The following is a 21,519-nucleotide window of genomic DNA, read 5'->3' on the forward strand; positions in this document are numbered from 1 at the left end:
TTAAACTATGAAGTTATTCCTATTAATTGATGTAAAAAATTTTTTACAAACAGAGGGTTGTAACTAAATTGTTTTGTAACATCATTTAAATCCCATCATTTAAAGTTTATATCTTTATTTATTTATGCTGTTATGGTCCATCATATATTTGTGAACAATAAAAATAACAGAACCACTAGATCAGTTGTATTATGGAAAAGAACGCTGTCTGATGGACATTGATTTAATGCGATCCATCAAAGTTACACTATGATGTCCTTCAACTGGCTAGTACAAAGTTCTATGTTTTTTGTTCCAGGTGCACTGAAAATGTATCCCAGTAAAAAGCTAACAAAAATATAATCTGCCTCTGGTAACTCCAGCTAAATTCTGATGTTACCAAGCTCTACAGGGTAGAGTGAATAAAGGATTGCAATGCAAAATCTCTGTGTTGTTAGATAATAAATGAATTGACCATAATAAGCATTTATTTATTTATTTATTTAATGTATAATCCAAATGAGCACATCAGTATTCATAGTGGTATCATGGTGGTATGATAATCAAGGTACAGGCAGTCCCCAGGTTACATACAAGATAGGGTCTGTATGTTTGTTCTTAAGTTGAATTTGTATGTAAGTCGGAACTGTATATTTTATCATTGTAATTCCAGCCAGAACTTTTTTGGTCTCTGCGACAATTGGATTTTAAAAATGTTGTGTTGTCATAAGAATCAATATTAACACCAACATTACCAACCAAATTACCAACATCCAGAGGTCCGTTTGTAACTATGGGTCGTATGTAAGTCGAGTGTTCTTAAGTAGGGGACCGCCTGTACTGTGATGCTTCTAAATGTTATCTTTTTTTATTTAAGTTGATGGACCATATCTCGAAATTGTAGAGCAACCTAAACAGGTAAAGAAATAACAATTTTTGTGCATTTTTCTTTTCTTTTTTTATGGCTTGTCATAAGCAAATTTAATAAGCTATAAAGTTACCTGACTGAAAACAGTTTTAGTACAGCTGGAGAAAGCCTTTGATAATAAATCCAAATATACCTATGTCATGCTGCTGGCTTCGTCCTAGCCTGAGATCCATCCTGTTATATCTATAAGCCCTTCCAATAAAATCATCTTCAGCTTCTCCTGAAGTGGGCGGGCAGTTTCTGATTGCAACATCAGCTGATTGCAAGAGCACTGAGGCCAGAGTAGCTTCCTTCACTTTCCATAATTCTCCATAAGTCTCTACCACTTGCAGTTCTAGCACACAGAATATTAAGCACACATGTATACATCTATGCACTGTTACACAGGTAGACATATATTACACCCTTATGACTACTATATACACTACCTACTATAATGGATGTGTCAGCCAAGCTATTCAGCAGATGCTATCACTCTGGGATATTGGGAGTACAGAGAACAGAGAAGACATAGTACACACAAAAGTAAATGTTGTTTATCATATGTATCACACTGCTGTGCAAACCCCTTTTTTCATTGACCGCAGAATATAGCCTTGTTAAAACCTGGAGAGAAATTGATTGTGTGCAGGGAATGTTTACAGATGGTAACAGATTCTTTATTAAATTGAGTAGCACGAGGTGAAGGAGGTTCTCTGTGTGTGGAAACATAATTGCTGAGTGTAGACAGAGCAGACATGATCAAGCTGCTTCTGTAATTACTGAACAGAGACCGGAACTAGCACGGTGCATAGCTCCAACTCCTCTCCCTTCAGTGACCCCTTAGTCCAAACCTGCATCTCCTGTTCCTTCCTCTTTCACTCTACAGATTGTTCTTAGCCACCAGCATGCCAAGGGATATAGAGGATAAAAGCAGAGGATTAGCAGAGAAACAGCCACAATATAGTGTATGAATGTGTATTGGAGAAATGTTAGTTTATAACTATTGCTAGTTTATAACAGACGTCAGGCAGAATCGTAGTCAGAAAAAGGCAGGAGGTCAGGAAGGGAACCACGGGATTGGAGTGGGAGACAGGCAGAACCGGGCTCACATCGGGAAATTGACAAACAAGCACAAGACAGGGACACAAGCTTTATCAACGGCATAGAGCACAAAGATCCGCACCAATGAGCAGTGAACTGGCGAGCCACACTGCGCGGGCCCTAGAAGTCGGGGACATGCGCACACTGCCGCCGGAACAGGAACGGGGACAGGTGAGTGGCACAGGCGCTGTGCTGATGGGGGGAGAAGGGCAAGGGTGAGCCCAAGTACCCGTGACAAAAACACAGAGATTTTTGGTAATGTGAGGACAGGTTGTAATTTGTAGTTTTGCCACCAGGAGCAAAAGTTTAACAATGAAGTTACATGACAAGAACCTGTATACTAAGGATATGCCAAATACCGGTGGTTGCAAAAAAAATTTATGTATGAGATAGACAAGAATTTTGTCTTTACCATGATAATAGTCTGTTGTTCAAAGACTTAGTGGATGGTGAGATATGGAACCTGAAAGCCAAAATTTCAAAAGTTAGTTGCCCTTTTGCTCGACAGTGTATATTACAAAGATTTTGGGACAATTATAAACCGATAGTATACTGTTTAAAATGAGCAGATAGTCCTAGAGATTGAAACCTGAAATCCTCTTTAACAGAAAAGAAAATTATTGAAGTGAATTGTGCTGTACAACAATGCCTGGATCCACACTGCAGCCCACACATTGAAAGCCCTAAGACAAATGAAATGGGAGTTTAAGGAACTACCAATTGATAGTCTGGATTCATTGCCACAAGGTTTTAACCTTTGGAAGTACTGAATAAAGTGCAGAAACTTTTTAAAGATCCCTCTTATATTAGCAATGCAAAATTAGTGATTAATGATACCTGTCATTAGCACTTTTGAAAACCAATAGTTACATTTTAAAAAATATACATCATTAGTAATAATTATTGTATTTAAAATTAGATTTTTATTATTTTGCAGAGAGGCTTTCGTTTTCGATATGTGTGTGAAGGACCTTCACATGGTGGACTTCCTGGAGCTTCTAGTGAGAAAAACAAGAAATCCTATCCACAAATTAAGGTTAGATTTTTGTTGATAGACTTAAATGAAGGTAAGATCTAAAGGTGAATCTTGGAGAAACCCCACAGCACTGAAGCAGAGTTGACCGAAAAAATGAATGTGTTCTTAGGCTTCCAGTCTTCAGCACTGATGGCTTGGTACCAGGATGTCACTTCTTCTACATCACAAGTGACTCAAGAATTATTTGCTGTTATCAGACTTAAGCTCTAGATGTGATTGGAGTAACAAAGCTGATATAACAGAAGATTGATACTTCAGAAAAATCTATAGCTGCAGTCACTAGGGATGATATAGCATTAAATATTGCCGCTCTGGATGTAGCTGGAGTAGCAGAAATTATATAACATTTCTGGATGTGACTGGAGTATTAGAGATAATCTAGTGGCAGATAAAAGACTACTACTCTGGAAGTGAGTGGAGTATTAAATCATTTAATGGCAAAGATAAAACAGTTCCTATTATAAATCTCCGAAGCGTCTTTTGTCTCTCTTATATCCATTCCTGTTCAACTTCTCCTCCTCCCATAACTCCTTTTTTATGTGCCCTATGGAATGCAATAAATGCAAAAAACTGGAATCTGTTAATGCCCTCTTTCTTTCTAAGTCCTTTGACCTGTTTGCCATTACTGAAACATGGATGGCTTTGCCTCCCTTGCTTCTTTGTCCTATGGTGCCTTACACTTTACTCACTGCCCCAGAGCTGAGAATAGGCAGGGAGGAGTGGTAGACATACTCCTTTCTCCACAATGCGCTTTCCTGATCATTCCTCCTGTATACTCTCTCATCTTCCCATCTTTTGAGATCCACACCCACAGGCTTTTCTGCCCATTTTCTTTTTGTGTGGCTGTATTATACTGTCCTCCTGGCCCTCACCCGATCAATCCTTGACCACTGAGCCTCTTGGCTCCCTCACTTTCTATACTGTGAAATTCCAACCATCATCATTGAAGACTTTAACATTCCTATTAAAACTCACTGGACCCATCCAATGCTGTTAGCTACCGACCAGTCTCCTATCTACCTTTCATCTTCAAAGTCCTGGTCTATTCTCATCTTACTGGTTATCTCTCTGCTAACTCCCTCCTTGACCCCCTATAATCTGGTTTTCATACTATGCACTCTATTGAAACTGCTCTTTCTAAAGTCTCCAGTGATCTCCTTTCTGCTAAATCCAAAGGTGACTATTCTCTCCTAATTTTTCTGGATCTTTCGGCAGCATTTAATACTGTTGACCACTCTCTGACTGCAATTTCAGTGTTTCCTTTTCTCTCTCTTCTCCTCTACTATCATGGTTCCTCAGGGCTTAGGTTCTCTTCTCTTCTCCCTCTATACTGCCCCCATTGGACAAACCATAAGCAGTTTTGGTTTCCAGTATCATCTTTATGCTGATGACACCCAGCTGTATACTTCTGCACGTAACATCGACTAGTGACCTTCTCTGTCTCTAACATCATGTCCTCTCTCTTCTTGAAACTTAATTTTTTTAATACTAATCTACTAACTGACCCAACCGTGACCATCTCTGTGAGATCACCTTAACCCCAAGGCAGCAGGCCCGCTGTCTTGAGGTGGCGCTGGACACCGCTATCAACTTATATATAAAGCTGAGTGTGTCATTTAACATTAGGCCTCCGGAATTGCAAATAAAGTATTTCACATTACTTGGGTAATCATTCAGTTAATCTGTGTTGCATATCTGTGGTGCTGAATTTTTGATGTGAAATGATTCTAATACTTTACTTTTTGATTTTACATAATACAATTTCTATCTTTGGTTTGTAATTCTCATGTGCAAATTACTTTTATTATATATTATCCTGGGAGACACCAGGTACTACAGCTGGTCTGTAATAATAGGGAAATATGCAGTGTAACAGTAGAGTTCTCCCTAATATATCTAATGGAATCCCTTTCACGTTAGAGCATATTTATGGCCAGAGCATTTATTACTTACAGCTTCATTTGTTGCACGTTGATTTGGGAATTTCCATGGACCGGTTAGTGTACTTTCCATTACAGAGAACTAGAAATGCATTGGCTGCCTTCCAGATGCACCAATTTATTCTGAAGCTACTGTTTACACATGTCAGTGTGCAGAGATTTTGGGTTATTTCTATTTCTGTACCATTTCTTATTTTATAGTGCATGAGATGTTTTGCTTATAAGTAATTGGAATTGCTGCAGATTGTTTTGTTTGTTTCAGCATTTTACTGTTGTATTGTTTGTAAATAAAGAGTAACAGTTAAAGAAAAATACCAAATACCTGAGATGTCTAATAGATGGTAAGATCTTGTAAGCAGGGCCGTCAAGCCTTTTGTTATCATATTACTCTGTAATATTTTATTTTCTACTCTGGAAAACAAAGGTTCAGGTAGGGTTAAAAAAGGGATCCAATCCCAATGCAGTTGGATCTTTCAACAGACCTGACCAAAGAATCCCTGTGTGTGAAATAATCCAGCAGCCCTCCAGTGTAATAAAGAAGCTTTCCCAAATTATCTTTGTGATGGTGAAGTGTTTTTTTTTATTCAGCCTTAGATAAAGTAACTTTTTCTATAGGTGAATAAGAGATAACCTTATCACCAAAATAAAGCGTGCATGCTTCTTTTGTGGAGTGCGGTTCAATTATTTTATTTGTATATTTATACAATGATCTGTACGGTACTGGAGAATAGAATGGGAATATATAAATCCCAAAAATAGTTTGAAAAACTGAATGAAATTCTCCATGTTTTCATTTTTTTAGCTGTATGGTGGTAGATGATTGGATGTATTGTAGCTCTGACCACAGCTTCCTGTTCCCTCCTCTGGCCATGATCAAAAGGTTCCTCACCATTACTGGTGAACAGCGATTCCCACGTGCCTGCGCATCTTCTGCCCTCTCCTCCACATAAATTACAGTTAAAGTAATTATAAATCACACTGGAAAGGTGCCTGAAAAATAAAGTTTAGTCGCTCATTATTACCTGCAGAAGTATTTTGTGTATTCTACCTGCTGATTGTTTCCCTGGCTTGTTGTTTGTTTATGCTCTTGAATTACTTCCCTGACCTTTGGCGTGACCCTTAACTTAAAAGGGGTTTCCATGTATATAAAACTTTTTATATATAGCTGGGGGAGGGGAACTTTAAAAATAATAAAAGGAATATACTTATGCCTTCCTATTATTGTTTGTCTCACTGCTTGTACTTCTGTATATGGCACTGTATGTCTGTGCATATATGATATACTCTATATATATGCGTATGTGTGTAAGAGTGAATAAATATGTGTGTATATATATATATATATATATATATATATATATATATATATATATATATATATATATATATATATATATATATATATATATATATGGGAAGTCTGCTATGGGACCTTGCCTCTCCTAGTTACTCCCCTGGTCATAGGCAGGTCATCACCTACTCCTGGACAAGAAGCAAAGAAAGTGGCCTAGTGATCCTTGTATAGGGGTTGGATTGTGAAAAACAGTGATTTTGCTTGTATAACACCTTTGTGGAAGCGAGCTTTGCTGACAAAGTAGTTACGGTTGCAGGTACATTGCTAACAACAACAGCATTAAAAAGGTCAGCACAAAATTTTACAAGCTATTCTCTATTTCTCAGATTTCCCTGAGAGAAAATGTCTTACAGGATTATTAATCGGATTTACAGGATTTCCTACTTATTTTATATTGTGGTCTATAAATTATTGTTTGTAACTCTTGCAGATAAACAACTACGTTGGCCAAGCCAAAATCATAGTACAGCTGGTAACCAATGGAAAAGATGTCCGGCTACATGCGCACAGCTTAGTGGGAAAACATTGTGAAGATGGAATCTGCTCAGTAAATGTGGGACCTAAAGACAATATTGTTGGGTGAGCTGTTCTTTATTTTACTGTATTGTTACAGGTGATTCTGGGCAAATATGTAAAGTACAAGACAGCAGGAAATAACTAATAAGCCTATATGCTTGGTTTGTTCAGATATTCCAAACCACAGCACGTTTCACATATGCATGACATTCATTTGAGGTTTTTGTGCTGTGACATCACACTTCCCACACTAGATGACTGCAAGTGCTGATATTTACACACCCAATTTCTGAAATGTTAAGGCCTGTGTACATATAGCAGTGTTTTAAGTGTTTTATATGGATTCCATCTCACAGTGGTATTTGTTGTCACAGTGCATGTGCTGGCATAAATATGATTATGTTTAAATTGTTATTGTTTTAGCATTTGAATAGGACGTGCCTGGAACAAAACTAATAGTACACTTAATTGAATTGTGTGAAAACCGTCTACAAGCAATGAAAACCTATTTCTCATAAAAGATTTGAAAATGCAAAAAATGATTGATCACCTGTTGCTAGGTCCTTAAAGGGAGCCTGCCACCAGATTTTTCCAGATTTATAAGCTCCCTCAGGAAGAGTATGAAATGTACTTTCTAGAATAACCTATTTTGTGTGAAACATCCATCTTTTCCCAGTACAAAATCTCCTTCAAATTCTCCTTTAGATGCCTATATCAAATTGTTTATGGCCGGTGATATTAAATGAATAATGTATGTCATTTTATTTATCATGAAGGAGAAGGTTGCAATAGTTTTTTTCTTTACCGCAGAACTATTACTTTGGTAGCTATTGTAAAATTGGGGTAGAAAAAAAAAAAACTGCATGAATGAATAACACATACTACAAAAAATGTATTTATATATTGATAAAGCACATGCTATATTTTCGGTACATTATGTTATATTTGTATTGATAGCAGTAAATTTAAGTAAATATTTTATTTTTATGTTGGTGTATCAATAGGTTTCCCAACTTAGGAATTCTTCATGTAACAAAGAAAAAGGTGATGGAGGTACTGGAGACGCGTATGATAGATGCTTTTAAGAAGGGATATAATGCTGGTCTTTTGGTTCACCCTGAGTTAACTTATTCATATTCAGCAGAAAGGCCATTAACAGGTGAGGAACAGATGGTAAATAGAGGACTTATGGTTATCATCATGTTATAGTTGATATTTTATATTGTGTCAGCACTGCTTAGTGAAAAATCATTTGATTATTGTTTTTATTCACCATAAGTAGAACAAGGATGTATATAACTGTTTAATCCCACGCTACTGTGTTTCTGCTTCTGCAATCTATGCTGAGTACTTATGCCTTGCAGTGGTGCTCACACTTATTGCATATGACCTTTATGGCCTGATTGGGTGCAGACCAGCAAATGTAAACTTCTGAGGTCCATCAAAGCAGTCAATAATGACTTATTGTTGACAATCTACCATCAAAATCAAGCATGATAAACCATGTACACTTACTCATAGATCCCGGCAATGCGACTGTGGTAATTTTATATTTGTTATACATGGCCTCCTTCCTTCTAAAATCAACTTTTTAAATGATCTAGTTTTATAGTTTATATGGTCGAAGACATGTCCATCAAGGTCAGGGGAGGGATTGGATGAGGAAGGGATTAAGGAAACAACTCTATATAACATAACCGTCAATGTTATTTAGATGTAAAAAGGCATCTAGGCCCTTCTTGCAACTCTTTGCTGTCCCTACTGTGACCAGCGCCTGAGGCTGCCTATTCCACAGATTGACAGTCATTTTAATCTTTCCTCATAACTAAGACCCTCCATACCCCTTATCATTTTTGTGGCTCTTCATTGAACCCTCTCCAGCTCCAGGGCATCCTTTTTATGGACTAATGCCCAGAACTAGGCGGCAAATTCCAGGTGAGGCCGAACCAATGCCTTGTACAGTGGTAATATTATATCCCTGTACAGAGTCCATACCAATTTTGATAGATGACAAGTTCATGCAGGCTTTAGAGGCAGCTGATTGACATTGCATGCTGTTATTTAATCTATGATTTACTAGTACACCAAGGTCCTTCTTTACGAGAGACTCTACCAGATTTACTCCCCCAAGGACATATGTTGCCTGTGGATTATTAGCCCCTGGTACATAACCTTACATTTATCCACATTGAACCTCATTTTCCATTTGCATACGCCTTTCCGGGTCATTAGCATAATTTTGAAAAGTTGATTTTGGAAGAAAGGAGTCCATGGATAACAAAAATAAGAAGATTACTAATAGATTACCTGGATCTATGAGTATGTGCCCCTGGTTTATCCATGCTTGATTTTGTTGTTATATTTTCTTTAACCCCTTCCCGACGCGCGCCGTACTAGTACGGCGCGCGCCGGGTCCCGGTGCATGGAGAGGGCTCGCGGGTCGAGCCCTCTCCATAGCCGGTAAGTCTTTGCTGCATATTGCAGCAAAGGCTTACCGGTAACACCCGCGATCGGTGCTAGCACCGATCGCGGGTGCTTTCACCGCGATCACCTCCGGCAATGCTGCCGGAGGCTTCAAAAAGATGGCGCCGCATGGGCGCCGCCATCTTGGCGCGGATCTTCGCTCCCCGATGACGTCACGGGGAGCGGTGATCCGTTGCCATGACAGCATCGGGCCTCACGAAGGCCCGAAGCTGTCTCGTTTTAACCTATTCATTACAATGTGCTATCAGCACATTGTAATGAATGAGGAGTAAAATCCCCATATACTGCCATATTGCAGTATGGCAGTATATGGTAGGATCGATCAGACAACCTAGGGTTAAAGTACCCTAGGGAGTCTGAAAAATAGTTAAAGTAAAAGTAAAAAAAAGTTTAAAAAAAAAAAATTATATTAAAAAAACCTAAAAATTCAAATCACCCCCCTTTCCCTTGAACTGATATTAATATTAATAAACAGTAAAAATCATAAACACATTAGGTATCACCGCGTCCGAAAATGTCCGATCTATCAAAATATAATAACGGTTTTTCACTGCGTTTAACCCCGTAACGGAAAATAGCGTCCAAAGTAAAAAATGACATTTTTTTGCCATTTTGGAAAATATAAAAAAATTTATAAAAAGTGATCAAAAGGTAGCACAGTCCTAACAATGATAGCAATGAAAACGCCATCAAAAGTCGCAAAAAATGACACCACCCACAGCTTCGTACACCAAAGTATGAAAAAGTTATTAGCGCCAGAAGATGACAAAATCAAAAAAAAAATTTTTGTACAGGAGGTTTTAATTTTTTTAAATGTATGAAAACATTATAAAACCTGTACAAATGTGGTATCCCTGTGATCGTAGCAACCCAAAGAATAAAGTAGACCTGTCATTTGGGGCACACAGTGAAAGCTGTAAAATCCAAGCCCACAAGAAAACGTCGCAAATGTGTTTTTTCACCATTTTCACTGCATTTGGAATTTTTTTCCCGCTTCCCAGTACGCGCCATGGAACATTAAATACCGTCACTACGAAGTGCAATTTGTTACGCAGAAAATAAGCCATAACAGAGCTCTTTATGTGGAAAAATAAAAAAGTTATAGATTTTTAAAGGTGGGGTGTGAAAAATGGAAGTGAAAAAACTAAAAAAGGCCAAGTCGTTAAGGGGTTAAAGAGTAACTGTCACCTGAGATAATTTTTAAAATTGTGTAGGGTGGAGTGAACATTTTTCTAATATACTTTATAAAGAAATCCTGCAGTAAATGTTAACCATTTCTGCTATCTCTCCGGCTAAAGTTTTCTATGAGTATTACTATTTAACATGATTGTTTCTCTCCTTGCCTCTTACTTACACTTACTTTTCACATAAGGAAAGAGCATGGCTGACCATGGATTGATAAGATCTTCTGTTAGAAAATAGTGCACATACTGTAGAATCCTGTAGTGAGACGGGAAGCAGAAAGGGTTAATCCTCACTGCTCAGAACTATATAAACAAGCACAGGAAATTACATGTAAGCTTTTAGTCAGCCTCCATAGACATGCTCTATGGAACTGATTCTTTACAAACTAAGCTGATTTTTTTATCAGCTTAGTTTATTTGAAAAATGTTTACATCGCTCCAACCAACATAATATTAAAAATATCAAACTGCAGTTACACTTTAAAGAGGCAATTATATTTATGTTTGGCTATAACATTCTTAGTTCATGGGTAGTATTAAAAAAAAAAAAAACCTTGATAAACCCTTTTAGACTTTAGAGTCAAAACTGTATTAACATATATTACAATGGAACCAGCCCTCCCACCCATCCCAGTTGGTTCCGCAATAATTTCTAGCACCAATAACCGATATTAACCCATTAAATTCCAAAGGCAAAGCCGATCGCAGGTGTTATTTGCCAGGGGGGGGGGGTTTGGGTTGAGCTGAATCTGAATCCCAACTTCTGACTGACATTCCCCGCACCCAACTAGTCCCAGGGTTTTCCCTTGATCTAAAGTTTGCAGTTCATGTCCGCTGTGCAGTTTTTTTTACGCCATTAAACAAGTAAAGTTTTTGAATAAGCACAACTGGAATAACAAAATGCATTATCACAAATCCACAGTATATTTCCTTTTGGAATTAATGTATAGAAAATCCATCATGACTGTGGTAATCTTCTTACATTAGTTATCCATCGCTTTCTTTCTTCTAAAATCAACTTTTAAAATTATGCTTATGAGCCTGAGGGGCTCTGGTGGGTGTATCCAGGGCCTCTCAGTGATGTCTTTCCACTGTTTGTTACAATGAGCAGAGCAGGTCTCCCCTCCCCCTGCACTTCCCTCCCCCTGCAGAAGGAGGACGGAAAGAGCAGGGGAAGGAAAACATATTTTGCTTGTTGTGACACTGCAGCACTTTAGGGGCTCTGGAAACACCCACCGTAACCCCTCAGGCTCAGTAGCATAAGTGTAAAAGTTTATTTTAGAAGTAAGTTGGTCTATGATTGTCTCTGTGTCTCTGGTTTATCCATGTTTGATTTTGATGGTAGATTTCCTTTAAATGAAATATAATCTAACTGCCTCTACACTATGTATAAATGAAATTTGTATTCACTTAATAAAATTTTTATTTGGCTTTCAATTTATTGATAGTAACCAGTATAATACATATATTTTAGCTAAATAAATTTGCCACACTTATTCCTACTTAACCCCTTTGCGCACAAGGACATAATAGTATGTCCCTACGGGAAGGTACTTCCCGCACCAGGATGTTATGTTACGTCCTGCTTCTGGCACCAGCTCACTAACAGAGCTGGCACCAGAAGCAACGGTCTTCCCCCTAAAGATCGGATCCCCTGTGCCTCTGTTTGTATTAGTAACAACAAAGTTTAAAAAAAATAAGTTTAAAACATTTAAATAAAAAATAAATAAAAATATAAGCCCCTAAAATGTCACTTTCCCATACTTAATACTTTCCCAAGACTTAATAAAGTATAAAAAACACAAATACACATGCGCCCGTACAGAAGATTACCACCACATATGGGGTATCAGTGCACTCGGGAGAAATTGGGTATTCAACTTTGTGGAGCTTTTTGTCATTTAATACTTTGTGAATGTTTAATTTTCTGCCCAAAATTAATGTATTGTCCAAAAATACATAATTCTACAATTTGTAGAACGCACCTCCAATTTGTTATAACCTCTATAAAACACTTTAAGGGTTAATTAACATGCTTGCTTTTTCATATGTTGAGGGGGTGTAGTTTCCATAATGGGGTAATTTACGAGTCTTACTATTATTTGGGCCTCTCACAGTCGATTGAATGTTGAGCAGGTCCATCTAAATACAGGTTTCATTCATTTTCCAAAAAATGTGAAAAATGGCACCCAAATGCTAAGCCTCATAACATTGTAATAAAATACGTAGAATCTTAGAAAACTATGCCAACATAAAGTAGACATTTTGGAAATGTAAGTTATGAATTAAATTGGCTGCTATAACAATATGCTTCAAATGTGGAGAATTCTGAAGATTAAGAATTTTAAAAATTTTCATTTTTTTTTTTTATAACTTAACACTAAAGATTTCCTCTAAATTTTTAAACCAATTTTAAGTACAAATTGTCACAAGAAACAAGTCTCAAAATCCCCTGGATATCTTATATTGTTCTAAATGTATTACCACTTATAGTGACACAAGGCAGATTTGAAAAATGGGACCCTGTCTTAGAGGCCTAAATAGGCCTTAAGGGGTCCTTAAGGGGTTAAATGTGTTTTGTATTTGTTTTTCTACTCATTTAATTATATTGTATGTTTTGTGTCACAGAGCGGGAAAGAGACCTGATTCGACAAGCAGCGTACCAACAGTCGAAGGACATTGACCTCAGTGTGGTACGCCTGATGTTCACAGCTTTCTTGCCAGACAGCAACGGGGGTTTTACAAGACGACTTGAATCTGTCCTCTCAGTTCCCATATTTGACAGTAGTAAGTAGCATTCTGGTATGCTATACTATATGTGTGCCAATACAGTTTGGAAACAATAGAATGAATTGATTGATTTATCATAAGCTGGATGGCATATCTCACATTTAGGTAAATTGGATAATTAAACATAGAATCATTTCATAAATGCAGACAGACATATGGGAATTACACCCCCCCCCCCACACACACACACACACACTTAAAAAAAGAAATACTTGTCTCTGGATCAGTTGCAAAATTGATCCTTGATTATTTCTGAAATTTAAATTCTACAAGTATAGGTAGATAGAAGTTGTAGAAGTGCAATTTCTATCTACAGGGTAGTACCAATATTACCAGTTGGCTCGTGAAAACTCTATATCCCATCATCCTCTGCACAATTTCCTCATTCCCATGCCTAGTCTGACTTTCCTTGCCAGCTGCCTGCCAACTACTTCATAAAGTAGTTGCATATAGAGCTTGGAATGGGATATAATGTATATACCATAGCTCCACTGTATGTAAAATTCAGTCAAACTTGTGGAATTTACTGTTTTAGATAATTCATAAATAAAGTATGTCCCTAGAGAAGGTTATTTGTGGTAGCAATCATTGACACAATCATTGAGACCTCAGTGTTCTGAATAATGATACCTATGTATATAAGCATTAAGAAGCCCTCAACAGAGTAGGTATAATACCTTATCTAGGGGACATGAATTAATTTCATCACAGCAGTTCATAAAGACACCAGGCATCCTAGATAGCCCCCTGTGTGGGTGCCTTGGAACAGTCCATAAAGAACCGCATGGCAAATCATAGTGTTCCTTGGCACAGAATGATGGAGTTCATGTTCCAGGGCTTTCAACAGGCCCTGAGCAAAAAGGCATTCCAGAAGGAACTGATTCACAACTGTAGATGGCACTGTTTGAATGTGGTTGCTCCTCTTCAGTACAGTGTAGGGTTTGGGCTGAGTGAGAGGCCTTTGACTAGGGTAAAGAAGTAAGAGTTTTCCTTACAGAGGATTTAGCAATTAAGGTAGCCGTTTATCATACACCACTGGATACACAAGGAGACTGGCCTCCTGATGAATTTGGCAGCACTTTGGTACAGTTCTGTGCCAGGCCCTGCCTGGTGTAGAATTGCACCAATATCAGCGACCATTCATGGCTTGTACAGTCACAGGCTATAATGAGTGTGCAGACATAGGGCACAAATGTCCCGCACCAGCCCTCTCCACCACTGGCCGTGCCCCCCTTCTCATCCCTCCAATCCCATGGAGGTGGCGTAAAGGGAAAAATGATCACAATGCCTGTCGAGTTCGATTATTTCAGGGCTTGTACACCAGAAAATTTGCAAACAAGCCCTTATAAATGTCCCTCATATCCCTATTCTTTTAACTGTATAAACTTATTCCCTCCCTTTTGTTTTATAGAAGCACCCAATGCATCCAATTTAAAAATTGTGCGGATGGATAGAACTTCTGGCTGTGTTACAGGAGGCGAAGAGATTTATCTTCTGTGTGATAAAGTTCAAAAAGGTAAGTACATATTTCTAGTTTCACAAGAACTCATGCTAAATCTTCTGAAGGTGATATTCGTCAATACGAACATTCCAAGGTGCTATAATGCTACACAAAATAAACACCATTTTTTTAACAGTTTTCTTAATAAGCTACAAGGGTAGAATATAGGGCAAGAATAGCTTGAAGAAAAAGGAATATTACTAAAGATATGTAACAAGTTTTCCTTGAATCAGACACATTTTAATTTAATGTGTTGTCAAGTAAAATGTCATGTTTATAGCTTAACGGTGACCTGTAAACTCCAACTTTATCTGTATACAACCTAATGAAATCTAGTAAAAATTGCACATAAAGACATTATTCCATACCATAAAACAATATACTGCTCTGGAAAATATGGCAAAAATTGCACCCAGAGACAGTATACCAAACCATTGAACAAACATGCTGCTCAATTATGAAATTTCATATTGAAATGGTGCCAAAAAGTTCACATAAATCAGTGTATTTCCAATTTTTCAGAAAAACAATGCCAATTTATACCCACAAAGAGGCAAATGTTGCCCAGATTGCCTACTTAATGCCACATAATATCCAGGGAGCTCCATTACTTTTCTACAGGGTCATAGAATGCCCATATAGCATGGACAGATTCCTAAAACAAACTTAGAGAGAAGTGAAAGTTCTTGCACATATCTGTATATAAGTGTTATGCAAAGAGACAAGCAAGCTTTCCCAGAAAGCTTGGGAGAGAGGTTGAAAGTTTTATATGTTTGTGGTACACTAGAGACATTGTGGCAAAAAGGAAATTACATGTAGTCAAAGAATAGGGAATGTGAAGGCATTCTAATGAACAAAAAAATGCACAAATATTATGTATTATAATATTTTTGCATATTGCATGCTGTAGATGATATTCAAGTACGTTTCTATGAAGAGGATGAAAATGGACATATCTGGGAAGGATTTGGCGACTTTTCACCTACAGATGTGCACAGACAGGTATGCATAGTACTAAGGGGTTCCCCCGCAAACAATATTTATCACTTATCCACAGGATAGATAATAAATAGATAATCCCACTGGGCGAGTGATTGGTGGCTACGAAACATGGTCTATGATGGAGAGAACTGCTTTCAGTGGAAGTCATTTATCTTTATTCTTCCTGTTTTTTCTTTATTTTTTACACTGTTTTGGGTACATTTCATAATGTCCCCAAAAGGGGAAAAATGCAATGTCCGCCGGATATTTGTTTTTCGTCAGTAAGAACATTTATCTTCTATTCCACATGTGCTTAATGTCGCAAATAACATTATTAATTCAAATTGTCAAAAATTAGCAAAAAAATTTTTTGCCGCAAAAAACTCCAGAGGAAACTATACTTAAGGAAAACTTAGAAAATTTAATTAATTGACTTGAGACATTTGTGTGAGATTTTTGAGACATGTGAACAAATGTCTCAAAAAGAGATCTAAAAAAATCCCATTTAACACAAGGAAAAAATGAGATTGATTAAATTACCAAATAGCAGATGGAAAAAAGACAGGCAAAAACTGGCCAAAACAAACAGAGATAAGATACATGACCCCCAATGACTCCTTTATCTGAAATAATGATTTTCTTAAGCTAGAAATATCCAGACTACAGTTGTCCCTATTAGTTGATAAGATGGCTTTCATATTTGCTCTTGGTCTCATGTCTATGAATGACAAACCAACATCTAACGTACAGTATAAATTGATGTGATATACAGAATATTTTAAATCAGACCCACATGTTGTTATTTTTCTTTTAGTTTGCCATTGTATTCAAAACTCCTAAGTACAAGGATGTGAACATTATAAGGCCTGCCTCTGTATTTGTACAGCTTCGAAGAAAATCTGATTATGAAACTAGTGAACCCAAACCATTTCTTTACTATCCAGAAATAAAAGGTAAGAGGAGCAAATGATTCTGACATATAAATACCAATTAATTTGGTATAAACTACTCTTATTATAAAATACTGAGCATCTTTGTCTCACCATTTACCGGTGTAATCAATAACTGGTATTTTCTTATACAGCCATGCACACCTAATTTTTCGTCATTTTCATATTTCGCTCTTATGTTTTCGGCTTTTAAGACTTTTGTTCTATTATCACTTTCTAACTTAGACAAAGAAGAAGTTCAACGAAAGCGCCTGAAACTTATGCCAAACTTCTCTGATGGCTTTGGTGGAAGTGGGACAGGAACTGGAGGAGGAGGAGGGGGTGTTGGTGGCATTTATGGAAGTGGAGCTGGAGGTTCGGGCACAGGAGGAGGTACTGGAAACCTAATGAAAGCCATATATTTACTTTTTGTGTCTCGATCGTGTTTTTTCAATAAGATGTTCAGAAACTTTGTAAGAAGTGTAGCATATACTGGAAAAACATTTTTAATCTGAAGAAATTTTGGAAATGTTTGCACACATTTAGTAACAGTGCAAAGCTAACAGCCAGAAGTTGTACAATATAAATGTGACTACTTAATTTCTTAGGATCCTGATGATCATGATGTATTCCATATTCCATACCCAAAAAGTAACATACATGATCAACTTTATATTTAAGACACTTTTTGTTCTATCCTAGACAATGGTGACTTTATGGAAAGGTTGTGCCTTAAAGGGAATACCTTTTCCAGCAGATTACAAATTCCTTGTCATGTTTCATGACCCATAATGGTGGTATCATCTATAATATCAACTTAAAAGATAAATGTAACTTAGTTCTATAAAGTAATGAAGGTTGAGAGCTCTACGCTAAAGTCAAGCACTCCCTACTTCAGAGCCTCTCCTCTGCTGTGACTGATGTCTCTGTTCCCTTAGATGACAATACCAGACTCTCTTGAGTCAGAGAAGGTGTACGGCAGCAGGGAGAACTTGACTTTAGTATGGAACACTCTGCCTCCTTTACATTACTAATTTCCTTAGCACTTCCATGTTCAGTTTATGTATGATATCACCATCCGGGGCCAAATAAGGAACATGATCTGGGGAATGTATTCTGCTTGATAAGGTGCTCGAAGGGATTTATTAGGTTCATTTCTGCTGACAAGTTTCCTTTAAATGCAAGAGCGTGTAACAAAAGTTTGGAGCAAAGTAAACCAAGAAGCTAGAAATACAAGCCAGTGTTAATAAATTTGACTCTTTGGGGGAGATTTATCTGAAGTGTCTGGTCAAACTTTTACGCACAATCAGAACTTAAAGTTGGGTTCTGATTTGTGTCCATGAGCAACTAGAACAGCTTTGCTCTCAGACAATTCTGATGAATCCCCCTTTTGTGTGTATTCATATAGTATTATCGTAAGGCTTGTGGTTACATTAGAAACACAGTATAAAATCCCAGAAGTCTGAATCATAGCACAGGAATATTGTAGGAAGATGATACATAGCTCTCTCCTACTCAAACTCCAGTCTTATACATGTCTAAGCTTGTATTTTGTAACTGAAGAATGCACATTAAAATAGCTATCAATGACGACTTGCACTTTATTCTTTTCCTAATTCCTTAACTATTACATACTACTACTTTATTTATATTATTTTTCTTATCCCTTCACATGTTAAGCAATTTATGGAACATTACAATTAATGGAGAATCTATTGAATGACATTACATGTAATGTGCAGAAGTTTTCAATTTTATTATAAATAAAACAAATATATTTACTATGCTTTTAATCATGTATGTGAATTGTAACATAGCATACTGACGACAAAACAATGCTATTGCTTTTACCTGAACAATCCTCTGTAATTAGCAGACCATAATTAGGTTTCGGTGTCAATGTTTTTTCAATATGAGCAAAAAACAAAACTAATTTCAGAGCAAATACAAGAAACATTATAAACACTGAACTCACTTTTACTTGCAGGTTACAGTTACCCCTCATTCAACTATACAAATAGTTATGGAGGACTTAATTTCCATGGCACAATGAACTCCAACACAGGTAAGATACAATCTCAGTCTAGCAGCTCTTGTAACCCCTTAAGGACGCGACCAGTTTATAGCTTAATGCTCAGCCCCGTTATTTGTATTGTGACATGTGTCGATTTATATGGTTATAACTTTTGAACACTGATAATGAGATTCTTGCTCACATGTTGTACTTCATTTAAGTGTTACATTTTGGCTGATAAGTTTTACGTTTTTTTTTAAAGATAAAAAAATGATGAATTTTTTGAAACATTTGCCATTTTTAAAATTTAAAATCATTGCGTTTTCAGGCAGATGGATTTATCACCTAAATAAGTTGGCAAATAACATTTTTTATATGTCTACATTTTTCATAATTTTTTAAATGACTGCATAATTTATTTAGAGGTCACGCAGCTTACAAATCAAATATCGTTTTTCCATATTTTCAGAATTGACTATTTTGGAGATAACTACTGTTTTCAATGAAAATTTTACATTAAATATCCCCTATATATCAACCCATTTTCAGATCTGCACCCCTTAAACTATCAGACACAGATTTTAGGAAGATTGTTAACCCATTGAGATCTTTATAGTAATTAAATCAAAATGGTAAAATTTATACGCTCCTTTTACCCTAAAATTTACTCATTTCCAAAAGATAAAAAGAGAAACGCCATTTTACAATTTGTTATGCAATTTGTGGCCGTTACTTGTTTTATGGGCGCACAGCAAGGCGCAAGAGGGAAGGAGGGACCTGCAGCTGCCAGGATTTTAGTTTCCTCATTGACACCACTTGTAGGCTATAAAATCTAGCTTTTTCATTATTGGGGCCATGTGACAGCATTTTTCTTACGGGGTGAGATGCTTTTTCCAGTGTTACCATTTTGGGGTTGGTATCCCCTATTGTTGAAAATTGATGAACTTTTTTTGAGAGCGGGATCAGAAAAGCATCAATTCGAGTACTGTTTTTTTCGTCTTTTTATTTATACGATGACACATTTTACTTAGATTTTTCCCCACATTAGGGTTTTATTTGGAAAATTTATTAAAACGTAAGAAAAATTATCTATCATTTTTGCATCGCAGTCTTCCAAGTGGCATAACATTATTACTTTTTTGGCTACGGAGCTGGTTGTTGGCTCGTTTTTTGCGGGACATGTTGTACTTTGTAACAGTATCATTCTGGAGTACATATGTTTTTTTATATCACTTTTTATTGCATTATTTGTGGGATTAAATAGGTTCAAATCATAATTTTTGGTGGGTTTTTAAAGATTTTTTTCGATTGTGTTCATCAAGCGGGTTCCATAATGATCTTTTTTAAATCTACGGGTCGTTTTGGATGTGGTGATGCTATATATGTTGGGTTTGTGTTATGATTTAGCCTTTTTTTTGCGTTATATGTCTCTTTATATGGTTATGGGGCTTATGGGCAGTTTTATTAATTTATTTTTATTTAAGAACAATTTTTTTTTCTACTTTTCGATCAGTTCACCCATAGGACATGAACAAGCAATCATCAGATTGCTTGTTCATGACAATACCGTGCAATACAGATATACTGCAGGGTATTAGCTACCATGCATAGGCTGACACTGTTTGGGATAAACACCCACAATCGACGCCCTCTCCGACCGCGGGTGTTACACTGGGGTATCAGCCGTTGGCTACAGCTGCACCCAGTATATTCCAATGCCGGCTCAGCTCGAATCTCGAGCTAAATCGGCATCAGCTCTGCGTCCAATATATCAAGCATGATAAACTAGGGACACTAGTTCCAGGCACAGTGACTGTGGTAATGTTCTTTGTTATTCATGTCCTCCTTTCTTCTAAAATTATGCTAATAATGCTAATACTAAAGCCCCTCCTTACAGTAGCTTACAGGCTGTTACAGTATGCACTGTGGTGCACTACCCCCGCCCCTTACACTGTGTGCTGCAACATCCTCTGCTGCAGTGATATTTAATAGGACATAGGGTGGGGGGAAGTGCTGAGGAGAAAGGGCAGACAGAAAAACAGCCTGTGATGCTACAACACGGAGGGACTCTGGTAACACCACCCAGAGCCCTTCTGGCTCATTAGCATAAATTTAACTGTCGATTTTAGAAGGAAGGAGGCCATGGATAACAAATATAAGTAGATCACCACAGTCACAGTGGATGGTAGATTTACAAAAAATATAGCTTTGTATAGTAATATGTTCTTTCTTGTAAGGACACATGTTTATATAGTAAAAATAGGTTTTTTTACTGGCAAAAGATAAATAGACAAATATAAATATCATTGGGAATCTGACATCAAGCACCCCTACACATCAAATTATATCAGGAGATGTGGGTGCGACCACACGATCAGTTTTTCAGATGCAGTTTTTGATGCCCAAACCAGGAATGGAGTAAAAGTAGGGGAAGCACCTTTATATTATTTGTCTCAACACATTATCATCCACACCTGCTTTTGGCTCCAAAAACTGCATCTGAAAAACTTAACGTGTGGCTACACCCTGTGGCGTTGTTACTACTCAGCGGACACAGCTAAGCTGCAGTATTCCACCACAGCAATACACAGGGGGAGATTCATCAGGGCTTGAACACCAGTTTTCTAGCGTACAAGCCCTGAAATAATCGCAATATCTTGTATATTGCCAGGCATTGCAATAATTATCCCCTTTACGCCATTCCCACTCCAAGGGGTGGGTGTAGGCAGAGGTGGGGTGTAGGCAGAGGTGGGGTGGGCCGGCGTGGGGCATTCCTGTCCAACACCTGTGCACTCGCTGC

The 21,519-nt window shown here is 37.3% G+C and overlaps 1 protein-coding gene across 2 annotated transcripts in view; it reads left to right on the forward strand.

Annotated features, from left to right (window-relative positions):
* The window catches only part of NFKB1 (nuclear factor kappa B subunit 1), a 54,280-nt gene that overhangs the window by 19,289 nt on the left and 13,472 nt on the right, over nucleotides 1–21,519 (forward strand). For both annotated transcript variants that reach the window (XM_072118651.1, XM_072118660.1), the window contains exons 4-13: nucleotides 857–897; nucleotides 2,928–3,026; nucleotides 6,751–6,899; nucleotides 7,841–7,995; nucleotides 13,133–13,291; nucleotides 14,706–14,810; nucleotides 15,706–15,797; nucleotides 16,591–16,729; nucleotides 16,952–17,098; nucleotides 18,693–18,770. In XM_072118651.1, the coding sequence (XP_071974752.1) occupies nucleotides 857–897; nucleotides 2,928–3,026; nucleotides 6,751–6,899; nucleotides 7,841–7,995; nucleotides 13,133–13,291; nucleotides 14,706–14,810; nucleotides 15,706–15,797; nucleotides 16,591–16,729; nucleotides 16,952–17,098; nucleotides 18,693–18,770 (1,164 nt within the window). The remainder of the gene's footprint in view (nucleotides 1–856; nucleotides 898–2,927; nucleotides 3,027–6,750; nucleotides 6,900–7,840; nucleotides 7,996–13,132; nucleotides 13,292–14,705; nucleotides 14,811–15,705; nucleotides 15,798–16,590; nucleotides 16,730–16,951; nucleotides 17,099–18,692; nucleotides 18,771–21,519) is intronic.

Source organism: Engystomops pustulosus, chromosome 1 (assembly GCF_040894005.1).
Source record: "Engystomops pustulosus chromosome 1, aEngPut4.maternal, whole genome shotgun sequence".
NCBI lineage: Eukaryota > Metazoa > Chordata > Amphibia > Anura > Leptodactylidae > Engystomops > Engystomops pustulosus.